This window comes from Mastacembelus armatus, chromosome 4 (genome assembly GCF_900324485.2).
Source record: "Mastacembelus armatus chromosome 4, fMasArm1.2, whole genome shotgun sequence".
NCBI classification, from domain to species: Eukaryota; Metazoa; Chordata; class Actinopteri; order Synbranchiformes; family Mastacembelidae; genus Mastacembelus; species Mastacembelus armatus.
Window position 1 is genome coordinate 19,881,817 of NC_046636.1, and position 25,538 is coordinate 19,907,354.

The following is a 25,538-nucleotide window of genomic DNA, read 5'->3' on the forward strand; positions in this document are numbered from 1 at the left end:
TTAAATGTCGTTCCTCGTTTTTTACTCGATTCTGCAACAAATATTACTGATATACTACACAGAATCAACGTTTGAAAACTTCACATGGTTACTGTACACTTGCCTCTATTCAACACAACTAATGAAAAACACTATTTGACTAGTTAATATGTCAACATGAAGACACCACAGTACAGCTCTCTTTTGTTCTAGTATGGAATTAAATGCCTGCAACCACTAACTTTCCAGCGGGGGGGGGGACTGCATCCAACTCTGCGCAAAGTGTGTAAAAAGTGTAAAAATTACTGTTTTACATTTCTATCAAATGACAATGTATGAATGACCATAATTCTGCAGGTGCAGTCGAATAATCTCCATTTATTAAAAACAGAAATGCTTAGAAAATAATAGCAGTACAGTAAGGTGCAAATTACACTGTTGCATTTAGTGGTTGACATCCTTTGCCAGTGATGTTACAGACTAATGTAATGATCAAGGATGTTCAAGTCAATACTGAAAAACATTACACAAATTACAGCACAATGCATGGCTAACGCAGGCATGGTATGCAAGACTGGAGTGAGGAAAGACCTGATTGGCGAGTCTTTAATTCAAGTTTTGTTTGTTTGCCCATATTTTGTCTCTGGGGAACTTCCCTCCTCATTTAAGGGAAAAACCCTCTCTGGACTGAAGATAACCAGAATCGTCTGGAAGGTGCTGCATCACTTTAGAGGTTTGGATACTTTAAACCCAGGCTGGGTTCAACTACATTTCAATGCAAATGGATAAGTAATCAAGAGCAAAGCAAGGAAAAGTCATGATTGGAGAAGCAGCATTACACTGTGATATGTTGCTACTGCTACTGTCAATATCGCAGCCATGAGGCCAAAGGTAACAGTCTCAGTGCTGCTCAGTTTCAACATAACACAATGGATGAGAGACCGATTTGGAAAAGAACAAAAAAACAAACAAACAAAAAAAAAAACAGGATCCTTTTATTCCTTGTGCTCAAAAGTGCAAAGCACACTCCTTTTCTTTCTCAATGGGAAGAAGACAGCATTGTGTCGCTTCAGTTACATTAATAACCTTACATTTACTAACATAATCAGCTAGACAGTTTCATTTAGTTAACTGGGAAAATCACATACTGAATCTGAATGGGATGGAAAAATACTGAGGTGCTCAGGCTAATAATCACAGAACCTCCTGTTGAAATACTGATGTAGTCCAGAGGGGCTGTGAATGGTGAGCTACATCAGACTGCTATGAGATGAGGTTAAGTCTTTATAATGGAGAAGTCAAAGACAAAATCACCTCCCAGAAACTCTGTAAAAGGCTTACTTTGGACTAACCAAGTAGGGGAGTTTCAAAACCATGTGAACTGCTTTTGAAGTCAGTATAAGTTTCACTGCATATTCTAACTATCAGGATATGCTTTCAAAATGACATTGCAAAGGTCTGTGCTGATATAGAGCAATTTACACAATATATACATATCACATTATTGTAAACACCCTCAAATTATTTCTATTTAAGGCTGCTCATTGGAAAAGAAAGGTTATGAAAAACAGTTGTTGTGGTAGGAAACCTGCCTTATGTGCCAGCACTGTTTTGTTTTTTTTTGGGGGGGAGGGGGTATCGTTATGCTCATCTTTTGCAGACTCAAGCTTGCTTCGTGACCAAAGCAATGATCGATAAATTGACTAAAGACGTGTGGAAAAGTAAGTTAAAAGACAACTGAACAGCAATACTGTTCACTACAAAACAGGTCAGAATTCAGATGTTCAAGTCAGAGGACAAGGTCAGTCATAGTCAGCCTGTACGCTACGTTAAGGCTAGAGGAAAATCGCCAAAGTGGATCTGCACTGTAATAACACCCCATATTTTATCAAGAGCAAAGAAAAACATACAGTATAACCAATATTTTTTAATTTAGTGTAAGATAATGGTTAGATGAATGCAGAGCACCTAAGTATTTCAGCACACACAGCCTGCCCTACAGGAGTACAGTCAGTGATGTGCTCCCATGTCCCCGACCCAGAAGACACGCGGGGGCGTCACAGTCAACACTGCACTGGATCTGTCCAGTAAGGAGGACAGCTGAGGGAGAACAAGAGAAGATTTCTTGGCAGACGGAGAGTCTTACAGTTTGTGTCACAGCTGACTGTCGTGATCTCCCAACATGATGCCATCATCTCCCCTTATGAGCTCTCCAGAGCATCTAGAACCTTCATAATCTGCTGCTTGATGACCTTGGTGGCATCACCCGCATTAGGTATCAAATACCTGAGAGAAGGCAGGAGAAAGAAAATGTTAAGTCAAATGTGAAAAATGAAAATATTCCATGCCGTTTCAGCAAAGTATTTGATAAACATTTGTTTAAATAAGCCTATGGCACTTTACAGAAAAGTTCATGCATTTCTAAAAAAAATTGTGTTTAAGAAATTATAGCTGAGGTATTGGAATATTTTGACATTTTGAGAAATACACTTATTTGCTTTCTTCCAGAAAGGTTCAGTGTAGGTGAGCATAGTTTAATAATAACACCAAAGCAGGATTATTTTTGGATCATTAAGATGTTCCAATCTAAAATCTGTGTTCACAGACAAGCACCTCTCAACTGCAGACACCTCCACTCCAGCTGAGTTGTTGCTGCCAAACTTGAATGTAATCAGTTCTGGGTGCTTTTTTTTGGATGTGATCTTCACCACAGAGTTCAATGCTTGTCTGGACTGGATGTAGGCAAAGCCTTTCCGTGAGGCGATCTCTCGCAGGCAGTACATGTGAGTTGCTGTGATCAACAAGTGACTGGAAACACAAAAGAACAGTGTGTGAGTGAGTGTTAACATTCATGGATTCCCTTTTGTTCATTAGGAAGGAAGTGGGGATTAATCATGTTTACTTCAAAACCCATGACAACTGGGGGTAGACAGGCGTCACATGAGGAATAGATATTTTAGATATTTCATTACAAGTGTCATTCAGGCAGATGTCCAACTTACCTTGGGAACATGTGACCAGTTTCTTTCACCTCATTACATAAAATATGATGCTTTACATCTGGTTTGTTTATCCAGGTCTGAATGTTGACAATTTCCTTCCTGTCATCATCTGACATAGATGAGCTGTCAATCTCATCTGGGAGGGACATTAATTGAAGATTACCATTTTGTTTTTCAAAATAAAAAACCTCAGATTACTTCCATATTTTTTTAAAAGTTGGCTCTGTCTCATGTTCTGACTATAGCTGTAGTTGGACTTTACCTGTGTCGTACTCCTCTTCATCACCAATACTGAACACTGGCTTCACCCCCCGGTAAGGTTTGCCAACCCGGTCGCTGCTGCTCACATGCCTAGAGTCGAAGAAAAGGGTAAGGTTCATGTCGATGCTAAGTACAATATATGAAATGAAACGATGCCTGTGATGAAACGTCACATTAAACACACAGAGCAGCAAGTGTTATGTAAAATCAGCAATGGCATGGAGATCTCCAGGCAGCAGCAAAAATTCTTAGCCCACTACTGCCACAGGTTATGCTGTTATATACAAAGAAAGAGGTTCAATGACACTGGACACCAGGAGTTAAAGATTAGTTACTGTGTGATATTCAGGACTATTTGCAGGGAAATCTTTTTTTTTTTTTTTTTTTGTGGTAAATTGAACATTCTGCATAGCCCCGACTATCATCTGAAAGAACAATAATGAAATGGACAGACAGACTGTTAGGTGCAATTCCAGGCAGACAGCATGAAGCTGAAGTTCTCCTTAAAATGCCTCAGTTACTAAGACTAAAAAAAGAGATAAGAGTTGTTGATGTAAAGATGACCGAATGCTTCCTGGAAGGCCACAGCAGCTCCAATAGTGCAAACTACACAGCAGTGCTAAATGTTAGTGAAAGCATGAAGACAGATCCTGCACACAGCCTGCCCACACTGTATGGGAACGTGTAGAGTTGTTTTATGAGTGAGTGGTGCAGGCACAGATGCTGGTACTAAGCATGCGTTTAATGTTAATGTGACATAGGCTACGTCTCTGACAATCCCGGGGGACTGGTGCGCGTCTACAGCCAGTGGGCATGCTGGTGAAAAACGCATCGATGTCAGGGAGCTCTTACCGATCTGGAATCACCTTCTCTGGCCAGGGCAGATTGAAAGATATTCTAGCATGAAATAAGGTACAAGGTTTGGTGAACTTAAGTGAAAATAAAACAAAAATACTGGTTATAGATATCAAAATGTCTAGTCTCTGTACATATCATCTACCACACATATTTTAATCCACACCATGAAAGGCAGCTGACGTTTTTCAGAAACATTTTTTCTGCCTACATATTTCATGTATGCTCACATGTTCATTAGGCGTAAAGCTCAACGCTTTCCAGGAATTTTACCTGATTTTATTTTACCACAGAGGGGGGGAAGTGGGTCCTCACCTGTCTACAGGAGTAGATGTATTCTCAATGAAGCTGATCATCTTCTCCTTTACGTTCACAGACTTGGACTTGAGGGCAAATGTCATTTTGTTAACCAAAGACTTAACACCTTTGCTGTCTCCAGGGCTGCTCAGAGACTCTCCCTGCATTAACAGGAAAAGGACAACAAACCATGTGAGGAAGAAATTTGATTTCAAAATGCCAAACACCGACCATACTTTGACAGTGATGTCTTCAACATCTCTGGCCACTTACTTCAGCTGAGCTGAGGCTGCTGTGAGATCCCGAAGTGCTGACGATCCAGTGGACATACGAAGAGTCGAGACCCTCAATGTTCATGTCTACCAGATGCTGCTGGAGGGCTAAAATCACACAAATCTCAGTTGGATCTTAATTCTACATACGATGAGACACATAGGATGTATACGCACAAATAGATGCACAATTTCCCACACAAAGTTGGTGTTTATAAAAGAAAAGCATAGGGTGGAATGAGAATACTTCAGACCAGGTGCACATGTTATTCAGTCTCACTTGAGGCAGAAATGAAATACAAGGTTAGAGGTGTAATCTAGTATTAAAACAGTGACTAGTTTTACAGAGTAGGTTTCCGTAGTCTATGTAGCAATATGTCTATCAAAGATGAATTTATAAAATGAATTTAGAATTAATTGCTGTCCCCTGGCATCTCAATACCCTCTTACATTTGTCTACTTACCCATGAAACCTCCTTTGGCAATGCTGACATACTCTTTGTTTTTCTATAAAAGAAACAGAAATCTTAAATTAAATTAAAGACATTAGCCAAGAGGAGATAAACTGGAAAATATGGATTATGCTACATTTTGTGCTGTCTAAGAGGAAATTAAATATTATTAGACTTGTTAATTGCTTCCTATCCAGCTCTCTCATTTCATGTCATTTCCCTGACCTGCAGAAAATGGGCCAGCACCATGTTCATGTACATGTCCTCCTCCTCCCTCCCGCTACCCATGAAGCACAAGTGCTCTCCACTGGCGATGGAGCCTGACTCTAAAGACTGTTTCTGTGCCTCCAACAGGGATTTCACAGACAGAGCAAACTCAGAAGGATTCTGTAGCATCTGCAGGTAGAAAGGAACACAGTTACGACTCCCTATGTGCTTACAAACTCCATATATGTCTTGACTCAGAATCAGTGTTGTCAATCACTCACCAGGTCGGAGTCCAGGTGGAAGGCTGTGGACAGGTGCCCAGCATTGTACTGCTCTGCAGGCCGACAATCCACCACAAAGAACCGCACCCCATCCTAAAAATCAAAATCCACCTTTAAACTTATTACTCATGGCTTTCTCTCTCCAGATTCTCAAGTGGCTGAGTTGTAGAAGGTCAGCTCAATAAAATGTAACCTGATGGTGTTACTGACCTGCTGTAGCTGGTTGGCCTGTAGGATTTCAGGGACAGACACAGGGAGACACAGCGCCTGACTCAGGTCGGTGTCCTCCTCTTTCAGGGCCACTAAGCTGCTACCAAACAGATTCTGGTTCATCTGAAAGGGCAGCCAAGGCAAACACGTAACAATGAGTTGTCTTGTGCAGCTTCCATTATCATTATGTTAGCTTTCTCCTCCTCTCAGTCAGGGCTCTGCTGAACTGTGTGTATCAAACACAAGATTCTTTATTTATACGTAGTGTCTTACCTTTCGGAGCGACAAAGGGGTTTTGCTCTGGTAGTACTGGGCCAGAGAAAACAGATCTTCAAGGTCCTCAGATTCCAAGAGAGAAGGAAACGCTTCCAGCATTTCTGTGGCAGAAAAAGCCTCATTTGTTTCCACTATTTAACGAGACACAGAGCAAATCCACAAATTAAAAAATGCAGAAAGCTGCACTTACTGATGATGTCCTCTTTGCCGTCTCCTTCTTGGGCAACGATGGTCTCTCTGAGGGTGAATCAAAAAAAGACAAATAAAATCTACATTAAGCGTTCCTTAACAAGACCATACTCTTGTTAGCTTTGAGCAGTGGCAGCCTACTTGGCATTGACGAGGATGACGAGCATGAGGAAGAAGATGAGGAAAGGGTCGGCCTGCTGGAGGTAGGAGTCCCAAAAGGCCTGAGTAACGTCTGGAAGGCAGTGGCTTGAAAACAGGCTGCCCAGCTGTGGAGAATACATTGTTCAGACATGGCCACATATATGTATATACAGTGCATTCACTTCTCTCTCTCTCCGATACCTCCAGCCGGTCTAAATGGGGCAACCAAAGCAGACAGTTTCAAAGTGTCTACTAATCCACTAAATGTAAATTAATGAAAATAAAAAAGAATACAAACCCAGTTAATGGCATAGGAGTCAGGTGTGATCTTTTTGGTGTCTAAGAAGGAGCAGAGCTCTGGTTCGTGGTACTGCAGCAGTAGTCTGTATAGGTGGAAAGGTCGGCCATTTGGTACACAGTCCCTGAAAATGGCCATACACCGCAGGTGTTACAATGAAAGTTTATGTGTCCCTGTGATTAGAATAATGATGACGACAATGTTGGGACAACTGACCTGGGGATGTATTTGTTCATGATAGCGTAGAAGCAGTTGTAGAGGTCACTACGGGGAAGATGAAGCCCTAGTAGAGGTTTGAGCAGGTGCGGCCAGCTCACCTCAGGGGTGAAGGTGATGTTACGGGACTTACAGTAGAAAGTGATGACTGATTCGACATCAGACACAATATCACTTCTTTCTTTCTCCGATACCTCCAGCTGGTCTAAATAGGGCAATCAAAGCAGAAAGTGTCAGTAGTAGCATGTGCCGAATGTATACTGACAAAAAAAAGCCAATCAGTGTGACAAAAGCTGACAGATTTAGCACATATTGACATATACACAAAGAGAACACATTTTCATCCGTGTGCTTAGTTTTTCTGGGCATCATTCTAATAAGAGGCCTACTATTTTAAGCTGCATTACATCTGCCTGTGATCTTGTCAGAAGAGCAGAATAATAAATGTCATTTGTTCTTCTGAAATCAGCAGACCATGTGAGTGAGACCCAAAATTACCAGTTTTTCTCTTCTGGTACGTGCCCTATGTAGTGCGTCAACTTGAAATGCACAAGAATAAGGAGGTGTTGGAAAGTCTATCCTCAGAATGTTTTGGTATGTAAGGTATGTGCATCTGTAAAATAAATTTTGTTGCAGTTCTTTTTTACATTTTAACTGTGAGCTCATCATCAACTGCCACCATTTTGGCTCACTGTATGTGGTTAGGGATATTTAGAAGCAAACCGCACACAGAGATTCAGCCTACAAAGGGGATGATGACCAAAGAACAGAACTGTACATAAATATTTACAGTAAATGGCACAAAATAGACAATGTATCCACAGTTTTCCCTCAGGATCAATCCTTTTTCAATCAATTCAACATAATAATAATAACTTAACTGTACTAAAATTCTATTTTGAAGTAGATTGTTAATCCCGATACCTTGGTTACATAATGACTTAATTCTGAGAGGGAGTCACATTGTAAAACTGCACAAACTGCAAGTGACTAACTTCATTCCATGCATATTTATGCACTGACTACATGCTTTCTTTGCAACAACAAAAACAATAGCATTGCGTCAAGGAAACAGAGAGACATGCATTTACTCACCAATCAGCTGTTGACTGCGGTTGTGAATGAGCGTCTGTTCTGGTAAATCGAGGACACCGTCCCAGGGAGACAAGCTGTCTCCTTTACCGGAGACATTTAGAGCGATCTGTCAACACAGAAGTTGTTGCAGATACAACAGATTAACAAACTAAGACATGCTGGACAGCACTGTTAGAAAAACTATAATACATTTGCATAAGGTCAGTACAGAGTATTAACATACCTCCATACTAAACATACACTTGAATGCATTCCTTTAACATGTCACTGCCAAGCACAAAGTACAAAGATAATCGTGTAATGAAACCTCCTAATTTTAATGTTTCAAAGTACTTAAGAGGGTATTAATTCCCCAATATAGGAGCCATTACAGTAACTACTGTCAACCATACTGCTTCTTATTTTCCTTTTAAAACAAGCTGATATACAAATTTAGTGTGGCAGCAATTTGATACCACATAACCGCACTGCCAAATGTACAGATCTTAACATGTCCAACATATACAAATATATTGTAGGCACTTGGTGTCACCCTTAAATCAATTAAGCATGAGATGCTGGTCTTTCCAGCATGCTGACTTCTGTCTGATGTGAGTAATTCCAACCTATTTAAACACAGCACACGGACGCTAACAGAAGAAGCAATCGGCTCATCCAAATACACAAAATCTTGCACATGCAGCTTTTCCAACTAAACATTTTAAACTATATTAACTGTGACATAATTTTTTTTTTCCTTTTGTAATAGGCATTCATTTCTATATGGCTGTACTTGTCACCCTGCTCACCTTCCACATCTTGGCCTTATGTTCAGCTGAAGTCTCTTGGATCTGGCCTTTCTCCATCTCCATGTCAGAGCCGCCAGAGTCCAGAGCCTCAGCTAGATCTTGGTCCCTGAGGATGCACAGACGGTACACCATTACAAATATTTTCCACAAGATTTAAAGCAAAGTTCATCTTTACTATTTTCAGTGTTTATCATTCACATCTTTCAGATGTTTGACTAGAAAAAATACATTTAAAACCAAACCTTGATATCTCGTGAGGACAGGATATGGTTACATTACGTGAGGACAGAGTTATGGTTAGTGTCGGAGCTAAGATATGACAACACCGGTTAAAGGGAACTAACATTAGAAACGACAAACACCGGCTATTGGCTAACGTTAGCTGTTAGCCTGGCTAACAAGCTTAGCCTATAAACTCGTCAATGCCAGAAATGAAATGCAGGGGAAAAAAACTCTTTGATTTACGCTTTCTCCTAAGCGGGCTGGTTATTTGTGTCCGTCTAAATATGACTTGGCTGTTTATTTATCAGAGCCAACTTGGCTAATTAACATTAGCTGGCTAGCTGCCGAGCAGTAGCAGTACCAAACTGGTCTCTGACCAGCATCCATCGTCAGCAGACCACGATAACTACGCAAAATAGTGTTTTGTTACTTTACATAAAATTCTTTAAGACGACACCGATACACGTGTGTGACAATCTAGAAAACGTGTCTTATTGTGTTCGTGCGATAACAAACTGTCTCACCAGCTGCCCTGAAGAGCTTCTTCCGCCGAATCCGCCATTGTTGTGTTGCCGGAGACACGTCAAACGCCGCCAACACGGCCGATATGTCGCGCAGCGTCCTCCCTTGGCAACTGAGGGAGTCCTATCTGTGCAACTAATTGAAACCAAGATGTCAACACTTAAACAGCTTCAATTTGTGGCCCTTCAGAATAAATGAACTAAAACTTCGAGCTTTACTTCGACATTTGTGAGTTATTTGTTGCTAATGGTAACAGAAGTGAAACCATGTACCACTCCCTGTTTTCATTGAGAAGGTAAAATGCTACGTCTGATATTTAATGTCTTATAAGATCGACTCCTGCTTTGCCTCTCCTTGATTTGTCATAATCATTATCAGCTAAAATCCGGGTGATCAGGATAAATCCCTGAAAAGCAAGTCTGAGTTAAAAAAAAAAAAACAAAAAAAAAACCTAAGCAGTTTCAAACTGAAAAAGAGGACAAAAAGTTGCAACCTTGTACACAGTAGGACTGAAGAAAATTGCAGAGATGAAACAAATTCAAGGAATTATAACTTTATTGGGATTTGTGTACGCTCACTTTGGTCACCATACATATTAACGAATGTAATTTCAATCAAACAACCAGAAGTTAGTGGATATACTGTATCTGTAGATTATCTGATAAAGGTTACATCCACTTACTCCTGATTTGTTTCTATAACTTTGAGAAAGATGACTTGTTGGATAGTTCCTGACCAGTTGCAGCTGGAATGCATGATTTGGTTCCTTGATATTAACAATGCGTTAACTGTAGCAATCACTGCTGCTAGATGAATGCGTGTCACTGTGATCAAGAGCATTTTACATTTAGTTTTGAAAAAAATCAAAAATGCCCCAAACATACAAACATTTAGCAGTGATGGATAATTTTATTTTATTTTTTACAGAACCAAATCACACACTGAGTTTCTCAGACCTGCATGTAAGCTGGAGACAAGAAGGCATGGGTTGCAAGATTTGCAAAGTAGAGAAAAAATAATAAAACCACTTTCAAAAGATGAAACTTAATGTAGCATGAAAAAACGTTTTACAATAAAATAGAAAAAATATGTTTCTCAATTAAAGTGAGCTAGGAAAAACCACTGAATATTCAATCCCTTTGTGACATTCTAAAACTGGAGCCAACTCAAAAACAATCATTTCAAAAAACTAAACACAAAGGTGGTTAAGGTTTTAGAATCCAAAGTGTTCTTTTCAAAGTATGTTATAGTTAGGGTTTTCCTAGTGTTCAAGACAACACAAGCATTGCATTTACATTAATTTATAAAGTGAACATGCTGCACAAAGTATATAAAAAAAGAAAACAAGCAAATCCCAACATTAAAAAAAAACACTCCAGGATGTTAAACTAGCCCATATTCATGGGATCAGTTCCAGCATTATAAACACAGACATTACACATCTGACTATCTTAATCTGGCATTCAGAACTGATTAGCTATGCTACAATATGGAAGAAGCCGGACAAAACACTTTATATCAGCATAAATTAACAAGTGAACAGTCCATTAGAACTATATAAAGCTCTCACAGTATTTTAAGTCAGTAATTCTTTCAACAGGCTGCACACATCAATTCTCCTACATTTAACATAGTTACTAGTAATTTAGACAGGGCCATGCTCTCTACAAAACAAAATCTTTCTCTTCATTCAGAGCAATAAAAAGGTTTATGATAATGTTCTGGTTGAATTATGTGTCAACAGATGGGTGCGTTGCCCCCCTCCCCACCGCCATTCATTAAGTAAACCAGACATGATGCTCACAGCCTCATCTTGCCTCTGGGTAAAAATCCATGACAATGAAAACAAACCCTCTTAATGTGATGTAAACGCCCAATATATACGTTCAGGGCTTTCTTTTTCTGTCTGTAATCCAGTACTCATTCATTTATTATTTTTTTTACAAATCAACGTAAATCAGACAGTTGCACTTATAACACAGCTAGTTCAGCAACGAAGACTGAGATTGGCAATCAGTTGGCAGAGAAGTTATAGCGTCGGAGGTTTCAGCCCATATTTCCTGGCCACTTCTGTCTGGGCATATGCTGCATCACATAATGAGTACAAATGGGCCATCTCCATCTCTGACTTGGCTAGGTTGATTGCCTTGTTGAACATTTCTATTGCCTTGTCCAGATTGCCCCTGAAAGGAAACCCCTCAGGTTACTTCAACCACTTCAAGAAGTCTTATATTATATTAAGTGGTTAAAATGATTAATCTCACCTTTGAACTTCAATAGTTCCCATAGTTTCATAAGCAAAGTCACATTTGTTGTCAATCTCAATTGCCTTACTGATGAGCTCTAGACCCAAGTCGAGGTCTTGTTTCCACTGAAGCTGTAACAAACTGGATATATGCCGAACAATTACCAACTGAACACTGATACACACTTCTGAATAAAATGTTATTTTAAACTTAAATCAACAAAAACCTACCCTTTGTGGACATATGTGGTAGCATTGTCTGGTTCCAGTTCGATACATTTGTCATACATCTCATCAGCCTTTCCAAACTGCTGCTGATCAGTCAAAGCCTGAAAAAAAAAACAAACAAACAAATAAGCTCATCTAAGCCTTACTGGTTTTTTAATTAACCTTCGCAACTGACAAACTGTATACTAGAGCATAATAATGGACCACTGCCATCTCTGACTTGGCAACCAAGCAACCACTCATTTGTCAACAAAAAAAAAAATCATGTTTCTGATTTCATACCTGAGCATAAAGAGCATAGCCTTCAGCACACTTTGGAAACCTTCTGATAACATCCTCAAAGCCATCCATGGCTGTCTGTACTTGTGCCGGGTTGTTTCCAGTATATGCTTGTCTGTACTGAAAAGCACAAAGAGCAAAAAAAAAAAAAAAAAAAAAAAAAAAAGAAAAAAAAAAAAACTTCAGCAGCTAATCTTCAGTTGTAACAGTTGTAACAGCCATTGTTACAAAATGTCAAATAAGATGCAATTATATTTATTCACTAGTTGACTACTTACAAGAGCAAAGCATTTCTGTGCTTGGGCTAGAGCAGAGTCAGGCCTGAGTAGGATGCACTGATCAAAGTCACCCACTGCCTCATCCACCTGGTCCAACAGGATTTTCAGCTGAGAGGAAATGCAGTACACTTGTTATAAGAGGTCCAGCATCTCATGACCACCTTCATTTTGCAGTGTGCCGGAAGCAATGCATTAACATTAGTAGCTGTCAACTGACCCTAAATCCTTCGACACTCACATAAGAGTGTTAAAGCAAACCTCCTACCTGACCCCTGTGGTGATACACATCAGGGTTGCGCGTGTCGATCTCGGCTGCCATGTTAAAGTCTTGTGTAGAGAGTAGAGGCTGCTGCTGCTGCATGTACATGCTTCCACGCTTGATCAAAGCATTGGCTCGTAGCTGTAAAAAAAAAATAAAAAAGAGAAGGGGAACCTGTCAGGTTGTAGGTTTGCAAAGGACATCTTTTTTTATATATACAAAATAGACAATGCTGCATAAAAACAAATAAATGAGTTTATCAGGCCAACTGTCCAAGAAACTGCAGAGAAATTACCTGAGAACCTACATGTAATTGCATGGAAAAAAAAAAGATCTATTGAACACAAAACACTTGTGTGACAGATTTTTTTCAAAGCTACCAAATCCCAAGGATTATCTGCAGACAACCAAGCCCTTAGATAAGTTAAATTAGCAATTCAATACATTTGTAGTGCCTTACGGTTGTACTAATCAACCATCTCAGTAGTGCAATTGTAATGATCTCTGCTGAGAGCAGGCTTATTAAACAAACACTGTACCTTCACGTTGGCGTCATGCATGTTGATGACCCGGTCCAAATCAGGTTGAGCCGCAGCTGCATTACCGATCAACAGATAGAAAGTGGCGCGCAGCAGCAGGGCCTCTGCAGTGTATCGACCACCTGATTCAATCTCCTTTGTGCATTCGCTGATGATTTTATCATAGTTCTCCTCCTCCATGTACTGCTTTGCCTTCAGGTACCCAGAACTAAAAATAAAATTTAAAAAAAGACCACATTAAGAACAGTTTCTCTCTACCAAGCTATAATTCACAATTCATAAGCATGAAGCATAGGAACAGTCTCTTGATTATAATTCTATTCTAGCACAATGATTAGCAATGTTATATTTATTAACGTAACATATCATTGCAGAAACAATAAAATAGTAACTACTGAATAATGATAGTATTTAGTACACAGAGTCATTTTTAGAAAATGTGTTTTTAATAAGTTCATGAAGTCAGTGAGTCATTTCCTGATCTTTCCACCAATGCCACAGGAAGGCTGTAAGATAACGCAAACATTTTTCTGATCACATTCATGCTCCCCCATGAGAATAGATCCTATGGATTTTAATGACTAAGACTGCTCCACCATCAACCTCAGGGCCAACTATCAATAAGAGTTTATATTCCTGTTAGAAAACATGGATGCATTTAAAACCTATGTGATTATCCTTTACAATGTTACCAGCACTCCTGTTGCTAGAAAAAAAAAACCGACGTTTTTAGATAAAGACTGAGCAAACATTTTCTGACCTCTCAGTGACTTCAGCTGCCTCCCCCTCCTTATCCTTGTCTTCATCTTTCTTCTCGCCTTTCTGCAGGGGCTGGGAGATGATGTCATCAGTGAACGAGCTAAAGTAGGACTTGATGAACTGAGGAGAAGGCATCATTGGCTCCCGGTTCTACAGAAAAAGGGATTTAGAAAAGGTTTATGGTGACAATTCAGGGTAAGGTAATCAAAGGGAAATTAAAGCTCTGGAAGCAGAATAATACCTTGTACTTCTCTTTGGCCTTCTCTTTTCCCAGCTGTTTCAGTACCTTGTCTGCTAAGAGCATACTGTGTTGGTTCTGAAATGCCTCAAGAATACAGACCGCTGTGACATCTGGAGGACACAGAGGAAATAAAACTGAATGTCAATTCAAGTGTCACACCAAGTCAAACACCTCAAAGTGCATCTTTTAGAAGATAGACGAGTTTCTTACCCTCTAGGCACTCTTTCTTGTTGTCTAGTTTTTCCAGAGATTTAGCTCGCCTGAAAAGAGCCTTGACATAGCGTGGGTTCAGCTCTACAGCCTGTGAGCAGTCCTGTACAACTTCTGTCCATTTCATCTGAAATTACAGTTCTACATGAGACATGAGGAGGACCACTTCAGGCACATTTTAAGTTCAAAGAAGAGCTAGGACTATTGAGTATGCACAACCTCTGACTAATAACCACAGTAAAACTTTAGAATTAATTATCCACAATGTATGCATTTCTTTCCTTCCCCGTGAAGATGACATCACAACATGCAGCTTGTTTTTACACCACAGAACATCAGGTGGGACTTTAATATTTTCAGCAGTCGCTGAGCAGAGCAAAAGAAGGTGTTACCAACCAGCTGCTCGTACGCCGCTGCTCTGTTCTGGTAAAACGTTGACAGATCAGCCTTCTGCTCTGTGGGGCAGAGAGCAATGGCCTCTGTGTAGCACTGGATGGCGTTCTCATACTTGCCAGCCTTGAAGTACTTGTTGCCCTTGTTCTTTGCTGACTGGGCCCGATCCAGAGGGCTCTAAGTGAAAGAGAGGGAAAAGGAAATATTTACTGACTAGAAAGTGAACTGGTTTCAGACCAGAAGCACCATAAGTTGCTCTACATAACTGAGCATAGTACACTACAAACAGTGAAGTAAGTGACTACAGTATGTGCTGTGAATGCCATTAACCTGCAGTCAAAGGTCCAAAGCACAAAGGATTCACAACTCCATCTGCAGCTTCGTCAATGACATACTGCTTTACCCCAAATGCTGGCAGACCGTACAACCAGCTCTGCTCCTAGTAGACCCCCCCAGCTGACCTCACACACCCAAAAATCTATAAATATTAAATATACCATAGTGCAACATTTTTTAGATTTACTCTTTTTTTATTAATGTTTAAAGTAAGTACCTTTTTTACACTATTTTGCACCTATTTGTATCATGTGCCTTATCTTTTGTTGCTATGACTTTGGAATGTGAATTTCCCCACTGTGGGACAAATAAAGGTTCTTATATTATCTTACAGTAACACTGATGCACAGCTGTCATGGATAAGCATAACCTCAAAACAAAATTTTTTTCAGATCAATTATTCCAGTGGTGGATAATGAAACCTATTATACTGCAAATTCATTTAAACTTGAATCAGTTGATAATGTGGAATGTTCATGACTCACACTAGTAAGCTACTAGAGAAACCAAAACCAAAGCCTCCCAGTGTGTGCTTTTAGTGTCTGTGTGTATATGAAGATGTCTTCACAATGCTGGCATTAAGAATAACTCAAATTACACTACTTCATGTTAACAGAACCCAATGCCTTAAAGGGGATGTGGTTGTTGTATATGAAGATAGCTGTTCAATTACACTTTCTTTCTCACAACTATGACGTAATGACCTCGTATTTCCATCATATGGGAGTCATAATTACTAGCAAAATGCAGAACACTCACTTCACATAAGGCAGGTTTAAGAACATGCGCACTAAAAAAAAATACCTGGTCACTGTAGCTAAATTAAGACTGTTTTATTGGTAGGCTTTCTACGGTCCTCCTGGTTGTTGAACAGATTGGATTTTGTAACAGTTTGACTAAGAGCAAAAACATTAACAGAAAGTGACTCAAGTGATTTTTGGGCTCTGAGCTGTGAATGAAAAATCTGCAATACCTGCTACATAAGCGAGACACAGCACGATACTGGTGTAACCTGCCCTGATTCAAACCACCCCCCGGCCCACCTGACTTACAGAGAGGAACGCTGGCTAGCACTCCCACGCGCACAATCACAAAGCTAGCTAGGCTACAGACCCCTGTTAAAAGGCTTGTGTTGCTTCATGTGCGTTGATGGGATCGTCGACCAGCTGCGCCGTAACATTTCATGTCACTCGTGCTTATTTTACAGGAATGAAAGGGTTGACCTGAGCAACCAGGCTAGCTGGTTTTCTTGATAACTGTAGCTCGTTAGCTAACTTAGCTACTAATCCGCCGCGGATGACGGTTGATATCGGCCTGCTTTGCTCTGGTGGAGGCAGCGGTGTGTGTGTGTGTGTGACAGCGACAGGCGTTAGGTGTCCTTGACTGTAGCTACTTCCACGGCGATGCCAAGTTGACTCAGAAGAGTGTACGCGGTGGACAAAGCCCGTCGTGCTAATGTGGTGACCGCTAACTGAGCAGCGGGGTGCACGAGGAGACTCCAATCCGCGGTAACCTTACCATGCTCTCGTGCTCTCGGTTGGCTCGAGGACCGCCGTCTTGGCCCTGAACGGGACTGGCACTGCCTTCTGGTGTTTTTCGCTCCCCCGTCCCTTTCCTTTCCTTCGTCCTGCTGCGGTTCCACAGATAAACCGCCCCCACTCCCAGCACTATGGGAGTCCCGATTAACAGAGCCAGCTGCCATCGGGGTAGTCCAGTCCCAGACTGCGGCTCGACTGGCTTTGAAGCAGCCATGATCCTCCAGTGAGTAACGGTTAGCCAACCAGCACCACCGCCAGACAGCGTGAGCAACAGCCGTTTCGTCTTCCTGTACTCTGCGAGGTCACGCACGAAAAGCAAGGGATCATGGGATACTGGAGGTCACTTAGGGCTGTGTGTAGTTGTAGTACCAAGATAACATTTTGTAGTTCCTTTTAAACTACAAAAAAAAAACTGCTGTGGATTACCGCCACCCACTGAACTGAAGTCTGAACCTTATAATCAACATTATATTTTTTATTTTCCAGTATCTATGAAGTACATCATTACATGGCCATAAGCTACATACCGTCCGTTACAGTCTTCCAATTATAATTTATAATGTCTAATAATGTATGTACAATAATGTAAACAATAATGTAATATCCTTCATCTATGTGTGTATAACAACTCCTCTTTTTAGACTATTCTTTACATTGCAATAGTATACAGTACTTTATGAACATTTTATGCAGTAAAAATTCACAGGAGATACTTTTAATATCCAGCCATCCATCCTTTATCTCTACCTGCTTATTCCTTAACCAGGGTCACAGGGATCTGCTGGAGCCTATCCCAGCTCTCCTAAATCTAATCAGCATTTGCAGCACTCTCCTTTGCCCTTAAGCAAAGGTGGTTGTATCTTCCCCTTCTCATTAATGATCTAGCAGCAGAGGTCTGAACAATTTGTAGTCGATTTAGATTAGAGAATGAGAATACACTATTACAGTAGTTGAGACAGGAGGAGACAAAAGAATGTAAAATGGTTGCAGCATTTCTAAAATTTAGCATTGGTTTGATCTTAGCAATATTTATAAGATGATAAAAACAAGATTGAACAAGCTTAGTAATATACTCAAAGGTTACAATCAAAGCACACACCAAGTTTTTAATAACTGCTCTAGCATAATGTGATGAAACACCAAGAGGTGGCAGTGTTTGTTTAGTCATATTCTGTGGCCCAATAACAAGGATACCTGTCTTACTGGTTGAAGAACTTTTAATGACATCTATTTTTTTATATTGGTGAGACATTCATGTAATGAGCTAAGCATAATGTGGTGTGTTGGCGTAATGGAGAGGTAGATCGTTCATCCACATAACAATGAAAAGAAATATGTCTATGGATGACATCGCACAAGGGATTTATTACCATACACCAAGAACATATAATAGGACCGAGAACTGACCATTGAGATCCACTACAATTAAAAGGGGAAAAGGAAGACATAAAATTATTGCTAGAAATACAGACCTTTCTGTTTAACAAATAAGATGAGAAGCAATTTAAAGCTGTACCAATGGAGTATTAGTATTAGTGACGTTTAAAAGGGCAGTCTCAGTACTGTGGTTTTGGCAAAAGCCAGACTGAAATCTCTCAAAAATACAGTTAGTTTCCAGAACAGAAAGCAGCTGCTTAGACAATTTCTGTTGAGAATTTTAGAAATAAAAGTTGAAAAAAAGAAAAGTGAACTATTAAATATCACAGTACTTCAAGTAAGAACCTGGTGGGGATACTATCAATGGAGCTTGGATGATATTCTCATATGAGCTGAGATATCTAATAGCTCAGTCGCTGTGATATGAGAAAAGTAGCTACTGTATTTGTATTGTGAGCTGGACAGAAGGTAATTTCAAATGCAGTGACAGAAACAACAAAGTCTTGGACTTCTGTTATGCAAACGTAAATAATGCATATGATTCCTCACATTTCCTCCTCAGGGAAAATCAGAACATGATTTAGTCCATTTCTTGCTTCTTGTTTACAAACCTGTTGCACAGAAACAACCAGAAGCTATAAGAACAGGAAGAAAATGGTCTGATGAGACTGTAGAAGCCTTGAGAGGCTGATTTGAGATGCCAGACTGCTAGGTGCTCTGTGGGTCACAGTGAGAGGACATTGATCAGTCCTTACTGACTATATCAGTTTCTTTTTAAGAACACTGTAGCCACCAAAATGGTTTCTCAAATAACAAGCCCTGGGTCAGAAAAAGAGAATTTTCATGTCTGGAAACAAAGAGGAGATGAAATGCATCCAGCAGGAGTTGAAGATTAAGATCAGAAAACCCACTACCAGAAGACAATGGAAGATTGACTCCAACAGAACTGCGTGAGGTGTGGGAGGATGGGGGGGCATGAAAAACATCTCTAGATTCAAAACATCCAGTACAGGGCAGCCTGAGGGGGACACTGAGTTGGCCAAGAGCTAAATTTGTTCTTTACAAATTCGACTCTGGCTCTAAACTTCAGACAACATACGATATTGCAGATAAGCAAAACCACTGAAGTCCATCAGAAGAAAAATGGAAGAATACCCAATGGAGAAAACTTCAACAGTAGATTTTTACTACAGTTACCTGGAGGAACAAGTAGGAGGGAGCGAGTGAGTGGCCAGAATAACAATAAGAAAAAAGAAAAAAAATCTGGGAATACCACACACACACACCCAATGACCACAGTGGATTCATCATTTCATCATTTGTGTGTGTGTGTTGTCTTTCTTTTTTTTTTTTTTTTTTGTATCTTTGCCAGCTTCAGTCTCATGTTTGTCCAATTTTAGAGTTTAGTGCTGCTCTGTCTGGACAGTGCTGGAGCCCGACTGCTCAATTTGTGCCCAAAGCTATCTGTCCTCAAACAGTAACCAGCACTGAACTGTTTTCAAAGTCAGCTCTATCTAGCTTAGGGAAGCCTGTGTGATGACGAGCCTCGACCTTACAATGATACAGACCTTTGATAGGACAACTATTTCCTCATGGAGTTCCAAATGTCAGGGACAAGATGATGCTCCAAATTACAGCATCTGTGGCATATTGTTTCATTGTTATTAAAACATAAACATTCTCTGCTAATTCAAAATGTTTTATTAATCATTTATATCAAAATAAGTATAAAGTGTGCAAAAAATTGTTTTAACCTTAAAACATGTTGCCATACTCAAAATAATCAGTTCTACACTGACTGTGTAGCTTATTTTGAAAGGCCATAACATCAATTTTGTCACTAAAAATTAATACATGAAAAGGAGCAGTAAGCTTGTGTGTTGGACATGTGCAGTTTGTGTTGTGATCAGTGACCCATCAGATATTGTTGCTTACAAAGGTGAAAATCTCTTTTGACAGAGGTTACTGTAAGAACATCTGATTTTCTAGTCATTCCCAGATGTTTTTTTTCTGTAAAATGTATTAAATAATGTTAGTACATCCTGGCTTAGTTCTAACCAACGTTTCTGTAATGCTGCAAATTCTTTGATGAAGGGAGCAGGTACTTCGAAAATGTAAAACACACCAAATTATCCCTGTTAGATTGTTTAATCTGATTATTTTTTTCTGGCTGACTGGTGTAGGTTCCACGATGTGCACTTTGTGTACTTTGTTATACATTGATAAAAATATTTAGACAATGAATTTATCAGAGTTTTGTCAGACACACATATACAGAAGGGAAAGTTGAATCAATTAGTCAAATGGGTTTCACTGAGTTGGATCACAGCCTACTGTCTCTTCATTCACAACTCTTATCATCCAGCCCTCCAACTACAATTGTTTATTAGCTATTTATTTTACATTTCAGAATGCAATTTGTGCTAATATAATAAATAGTAATATAATAGTATAATAATATATATAATATAATATCACAGCTTTTAAAAGTCTGAAACAATACTAATCCTTCCAGATTTGTGTTTAGTAGTACATCAGATTACTGAGGGGTCTCATAATGTTGAGGTGCAGGTCCCTGAAATAAATAGTGTCACTATGATCATTGTAGTTTAAACAGGCATGAGGAAAAAAATTGTTCATGTTCATGTGTAAACATCAGTTTCAGAAGGTCAGAAACTCCCTCAAGCTGTTATTGTTTATGTATAGTTTCTAACTCTGTCTAGTTTTTAAAGTGGGTTGTCCAATATTTAATATAGAAATTTTGATTAAAAACAACTCTAAAAAAAAAAAAAATGCAAAAAAAAAAAAAAATCACTGCCTCAGTATCACACACTACAACATATGTTCTGTCTCTGACCTGTATTACACAAAGCCCATGCTCACAGCACGCAGTGGCACAGTTGCATGCGCTCCATAATTATTGACAGGTTTGATGTACTCAGTGAGTGGAAAGTATGGGGAAATTGGAGTGTCAGTTGTGTACCCCCAGGCCCAGCACTGTAATGGAAACATTAAAAGCAGTGGTCACACCACCCATCCTAAGCTAAAAAATACTAGGCACACCTCCCATCCTACCAGTGACATTAAAGAGGTTATAGGATATTTACTTAACGACAACAAAAGTTGTGAATATAAATTTGGGTCATCCAAGTATAATACAGCTACAGTAGCAGTGCATGAGGAAGCAGACGGACACATGGTACTCTGGCATTGTGGACCAGTATGTAGTGTGTAGTAGAGCAGCCAGTCAGTTAGAAGCTTAGTAGGTCAGCTCAGCGTTGTCTCCTGTACCACTCGTCTGGGATCACACTGTCGTGCTGGGTTCTCTCCCTGCACAACTTCATCATGTCTCTCAGGCTCCTTCCTGCTCTCATTATGGATAATGATGAGGATGACGACGGTAATTTTACAAAGTGGATGAGTAGTTACTGGGGTCATGGAGCAGAAGCTGGGCACTCCAGAGACAGAAAACGCAGTTTCAGGAGACCTGCAAAAACACAAGCTGATCGAAGAGCGTCTCTCCCAACTGTGGTAAGCAGTCCCAGTATTCAGTGGCTGCATGTGATAAATTCAGCTGTTTAGTGTTCAGTATGTATTTATGCATTTAGATATTTACATCAGCCATTTTTTAAAATTAAGACATACCTAACCACCTGACTATTAAGTGTTTTAAACTAACAAAAACCTTACATGTACCTGCAATGATCAAAATCAAATAGGTATAGAAAATATATGGCCGTCATATTCAAAGACTAAAGTTAAAGAAGAAAGGGAGCATATACTGTCAAATTATATTTTGGCAAGGAAAAAGCAGATCAACTGTGTACAGTAGATAGCACTATACATGTTGTGTTATAGTGTTGGATGTCCTGACCTGTAATTCAGCTCCACCAATTGCATGTCAATAATGTCTGCTAGTACATGACACACACATACAAAAACAGAGTACATAACCACACAAAGGCAAAGAAGAATTGATTGCTGTATATTGTCCTTGCAGATGGCCAACTTTTTATTTCTCACATCTCACCTTGAACCTTTTAGATAACATATCAATGTGATCAATGAATGTGATAATGCACTTGCTGCCTTAGAGTCAGATTGCTGCCTCAATGTGACTGACAGGAAGGTTTCAAAAGAATGCAGAGCTTGTTGTGAGTCTGGTCATTGTTTCTATTGACTGTCGACAAACAAACAACCCTTATTGAGAATTCCATAATTTAGAGAAATACCTGCTGTTTTTAGTCAAGGACTGTTGCATGCCACAGCTCTTTTACAAACGTTGGACGTGTTCCCTGTGGAACAGTGCACTACTTTATTCAATGCCACCCGCTTACTGTTGTAGTGAAGCCAAAGGTCAGTGGCAGCTACACAGCAGCATGCTTATGGCTCATACAGTAGGTATTCAGTGCGCTTAGGGACAATTTATCATGGTGAATGTTTAGTTAGATATAGACGTTCAAGCAACAAAGAGACTTTGTGATTTACTAGTTTTTTCCTGGGCAGTTGAAATTTTCTGTCCTAAATTTTGCTGACAAAAGCACCTCAGTTCTCCGTAGCGGAGTCACAACATCTGATGGTTTTTCATTAAAGTCCAGTTCAAGGTCAATTTTATTTATATAGCACATTTATACCAACGCTTGTTGTGCTTTTCATGTGCGGTGAAAAAAAAATAGATTTAAGAAGAATTTAAATAATTAAAATAGACAAGAACTTGTAATAATAAACAATAAAAAGAGAGAAATATAAAACAGCACAAAAGCATAATAAATATAATAAAAATCCACAGGACAAAATAATCTCAGATTAAAAATAAACAAATTAAAAACAAGAACAGAGGAAATAAAAGTTTGTTGTATAGGTTTAGTTGTTGCTGTTATAGCCAGGCATTTGGAGGACATTTATTCCTTGTGAACCAAAAAAATCCTTAGAGCTGTTATTTAAAACAAAAGCAGCTAATAAAAAGACTTAAAAGCATGTGCTCATAAGGACTGGCCCCCATAGCTTGTTTCAAACAAAGCACTGAATCTGCATTATAAATTCAGGAAACAGGCCTTTCATCAGTTACTAGGTAGGGAGGATCTATCTAAAAGACATGTATTTGTGAAGGTTGACCAAAACTAAGGCTAAAAATCGTTATCTCTTGCCCTCTTCTGCATTGATTTTGATATCCTTCTTTAAAATCTATCTTTTGTGATTACTAAATAGCTGAAAACCTTTCTCTTAGGGTGCTGGATTCAGGGGGAAATATATGGTGGAATAAAGTTGATCACTGATTTCTTGATATTATCACCAAGAGCACTAAGATTTACTGGTTACTAATGGGAAAATGATTCACAGTCACAATTAGATGCCATGAAGTTGAAGAGGCTTCACACGATGGCCGTGGCACCGGCCCCCGACCACATTAAAACAAGAGAGGAGAAGAAGGGGGAGGTGAGGTTCCACCAGAGAGCTCGGCGTGCCTCCACCGACGACAACAACCGTCCCAAGTCAGCCATGCCAGAAAACCGCATCACTACGATCCCAGAGCTTACAGAGTCCATCGAGAAGCGACTTTTCCTCTGTGATAAGAGGACCATGTCTCAGGTGAGCAAAAGTGCTACAAAGTTAATGAAAAAGCCCAGTTTTTGAAATGTGTTGTAGATTACACAGATTTCAGTCAACTGACATTGTAGTACATTGCAAACATTTTTAGTATTGTAAAGATATGACATAAAATACTATTATAAATAAGAACTTAAATACTATTTATTTTTTTAAAAGTTGCAGTAAAATTTCTTTCTTTCTTTTGCAGAATGATGACAACAAGTTGTGCTTGACCTGTCATGAGGACATGCGCAAGAATGGAGGAGGTGGTCAAGAGCTGCACTGTACACACCACTACCACATTGAGGTAAGACATCACTTACAGGTCAGATCCATGGCATGTCTGCTCTGCAGTGCATTTACACTACCCTGACTTTCCCTTTGCAAAGATGTCTTTACTTACTCACTTCAGTCCCAGCGGGTCATTTATTAGCTCTCGGGTCCATGAAGGCACCTCTTTCCTGGATATGCATGATGTGAAATGATATGAAAACAGCCTCCTTACACCTGAAACCTTTATCTGTGGAAGCATGGAGCACATTGACAGCTTATGGTCCCCAGACTGGATGCTTACTCACTATTATGTCTCCATTTGATGGGTGCCGAAGGCGGCTTGGAGGTTAGACCAGTTCCGACCCCGCAGCAGCAGCGAAGCAGGGGCTTGTCAGGTGAGGAGGCCCCCAGAGGAAAGGAGGAAGTCAGCAGATGGGCCGATCTCCACAGAGAAGGAGCAGCACACCCCCCGACGTCAACTGTCACTGCGGAGACATCGCTGATATCATTTTGTTAGAGGACGAAACTCATTTTAGAAAGAGAAGGTGGAGCATTTACATCCATGGGTCAAACATCGTGATTGTCTTCTGAACCTTTACTTGTGTATGTTGTGACATTTAAGTTTTCAAATCTCAGGGCCTTGACTGTGCCAGACCTGCTCGTGTAAACCTTTCCTGGCCCTATTCCTAATGTCATCTTTGAAGTCATTACATCTTTTTTTCCTTCAGCGTCAAAAGCCAAATTTAGAAGGATTCCTAAAGTAGATTCAGAATTTGCAAATAAAAACATAAAATAATTTTAAACAGACAATTTTTATGTAAAAATTCTTGTTAGACAAATTATCCAGATCTTAAAATTTCCTGCTTGAATGAGCTTGTATTTACTTGCCATCATATAAAAAACTAGAGAGGAGAGGAGAGGAGAGGAGAGGAGAGGAGAGGAGAGGGGAGGGGAGGGGAGGAGAGGAGAGGAGAGGAGAGGAGAGGAGAGGAGAGGAGAGGGGATAATATGGTACTATGAGGTCTTTAAGATATGAAGGAGCTTGATCATGAAGGTATTTGTATGTGAAGAGAAGGATTTTAAATTCTATTCTGGATTTTACAGAAGCAACTAATATAAGAGAAATATGATCTCTCTTGCTAGTTCCTGTCAGACCTCTGGCTGCAGCATTCTGGATTAACCTGAAGCTTTATATGAAGTTACTGGGACATCCTAATAATAATGAGTTACAGTAATCTAGCCTTGAACAAATGCATGGATGAGTTTTTCTGCATCATTTTGAGACAGGATGTTCCTAATTTTGGCAATATTGCACACGTGAAGAAGGCAGTTGTAGAGTTTTGTTTATGTCACTTTAACACTGGCAAAGATTATGTGCCACCGTATTGTATATGACCACTTTTATAAATGAAGTGTACAGTGTAAAATTTT

General features: G+C 39.7%; 2 protein-coding genes across 3 annotated transcripts; both read right to left on the bottom strand.

The window, feature by feature from the left end:
• Positions 1–337: 337 nt before the first annotated feature.
• Positions 338–9,691, bottom strand: tbc1d23 (TBC1 domain family, member 23). 2 transcript variants are annotated; one of them, XM_026304693.1, is made up of 19 exons: positions 9,566–9,691; positions 8,820–8,925; positions 8,032–8,137; positions 6,937–7,141; positions 6,721–6,844; positions 6,423–6,547; positions 6,283–6,329; positions 6,090–6,193; positions 5,817–5,939; positions 5,607–5,699; positions 5,344–5,514; positions 5,131–5,173; positions 4,668–4,774; positions 4,413–4,555; positions 4,095–4,139; positions 3,244–3,332; positions 2,982–3,117; positions 2,593–2,787; positions 338–2,265 (listed from the first exon to the last, which is right to left on the bottom strand). In XM_026304693.1, the coding sequence occupies exons 1-19, from the start codon at positions 9,601–9,603 to the stop codon at positions 2,181–2,183; spliced, it is 2,085 nt and encodes a 694-aa protein (XP_026160478.1). In that variant the 5' UTR covers positions 9,604–9,691; the 3' UTR covers positions 338–2,180. The 2 variants fall into 2 exon arrangements, with proteins under 2 accessions (XP_026160478.1, XP_026160479.1); XM_026304694.1 differs by lacking the exon at positions 4,095–4,139.
• A 761-nt stretch (positions 9,692–10,452) lies between these two features.
• On the bottom strand, positions 10,453–17,170 carry tomm70a (translocase of outer mitochondrial membrane 70 homolog A (S. cerevisiae)). The gene is made up of 12 exons (XM_026305461.2): positions 16,849–17,170; positions 14,998–15,171; positions 14,602–14,728; positions 14,392–14,501; positions 14,152–14,300; positions 13,392–13,599; positions 12,859–12,993; positions 12,594–12,701; positions 12,319–12,435; positions 12,040–12,137; positions 11,828–11,950; positions 10,453–11,746 (listed from the first exon to the last, which is right to left on the bottom strand). Exons 1-12 carry the CDS (start codon positions 17,080–17,082, stop codon positions 11,593–11,595), a joined length of 1,737 nt encoding a protein of 578 aa, XP_026161246.1. The 5' UTR covers positions 17,083–17,170; the 3' UTR covers positions 10,453–11,592.
• Between the last annotated feature and the right edge of the window lie 8,368 nt (positions 17,171–25,538).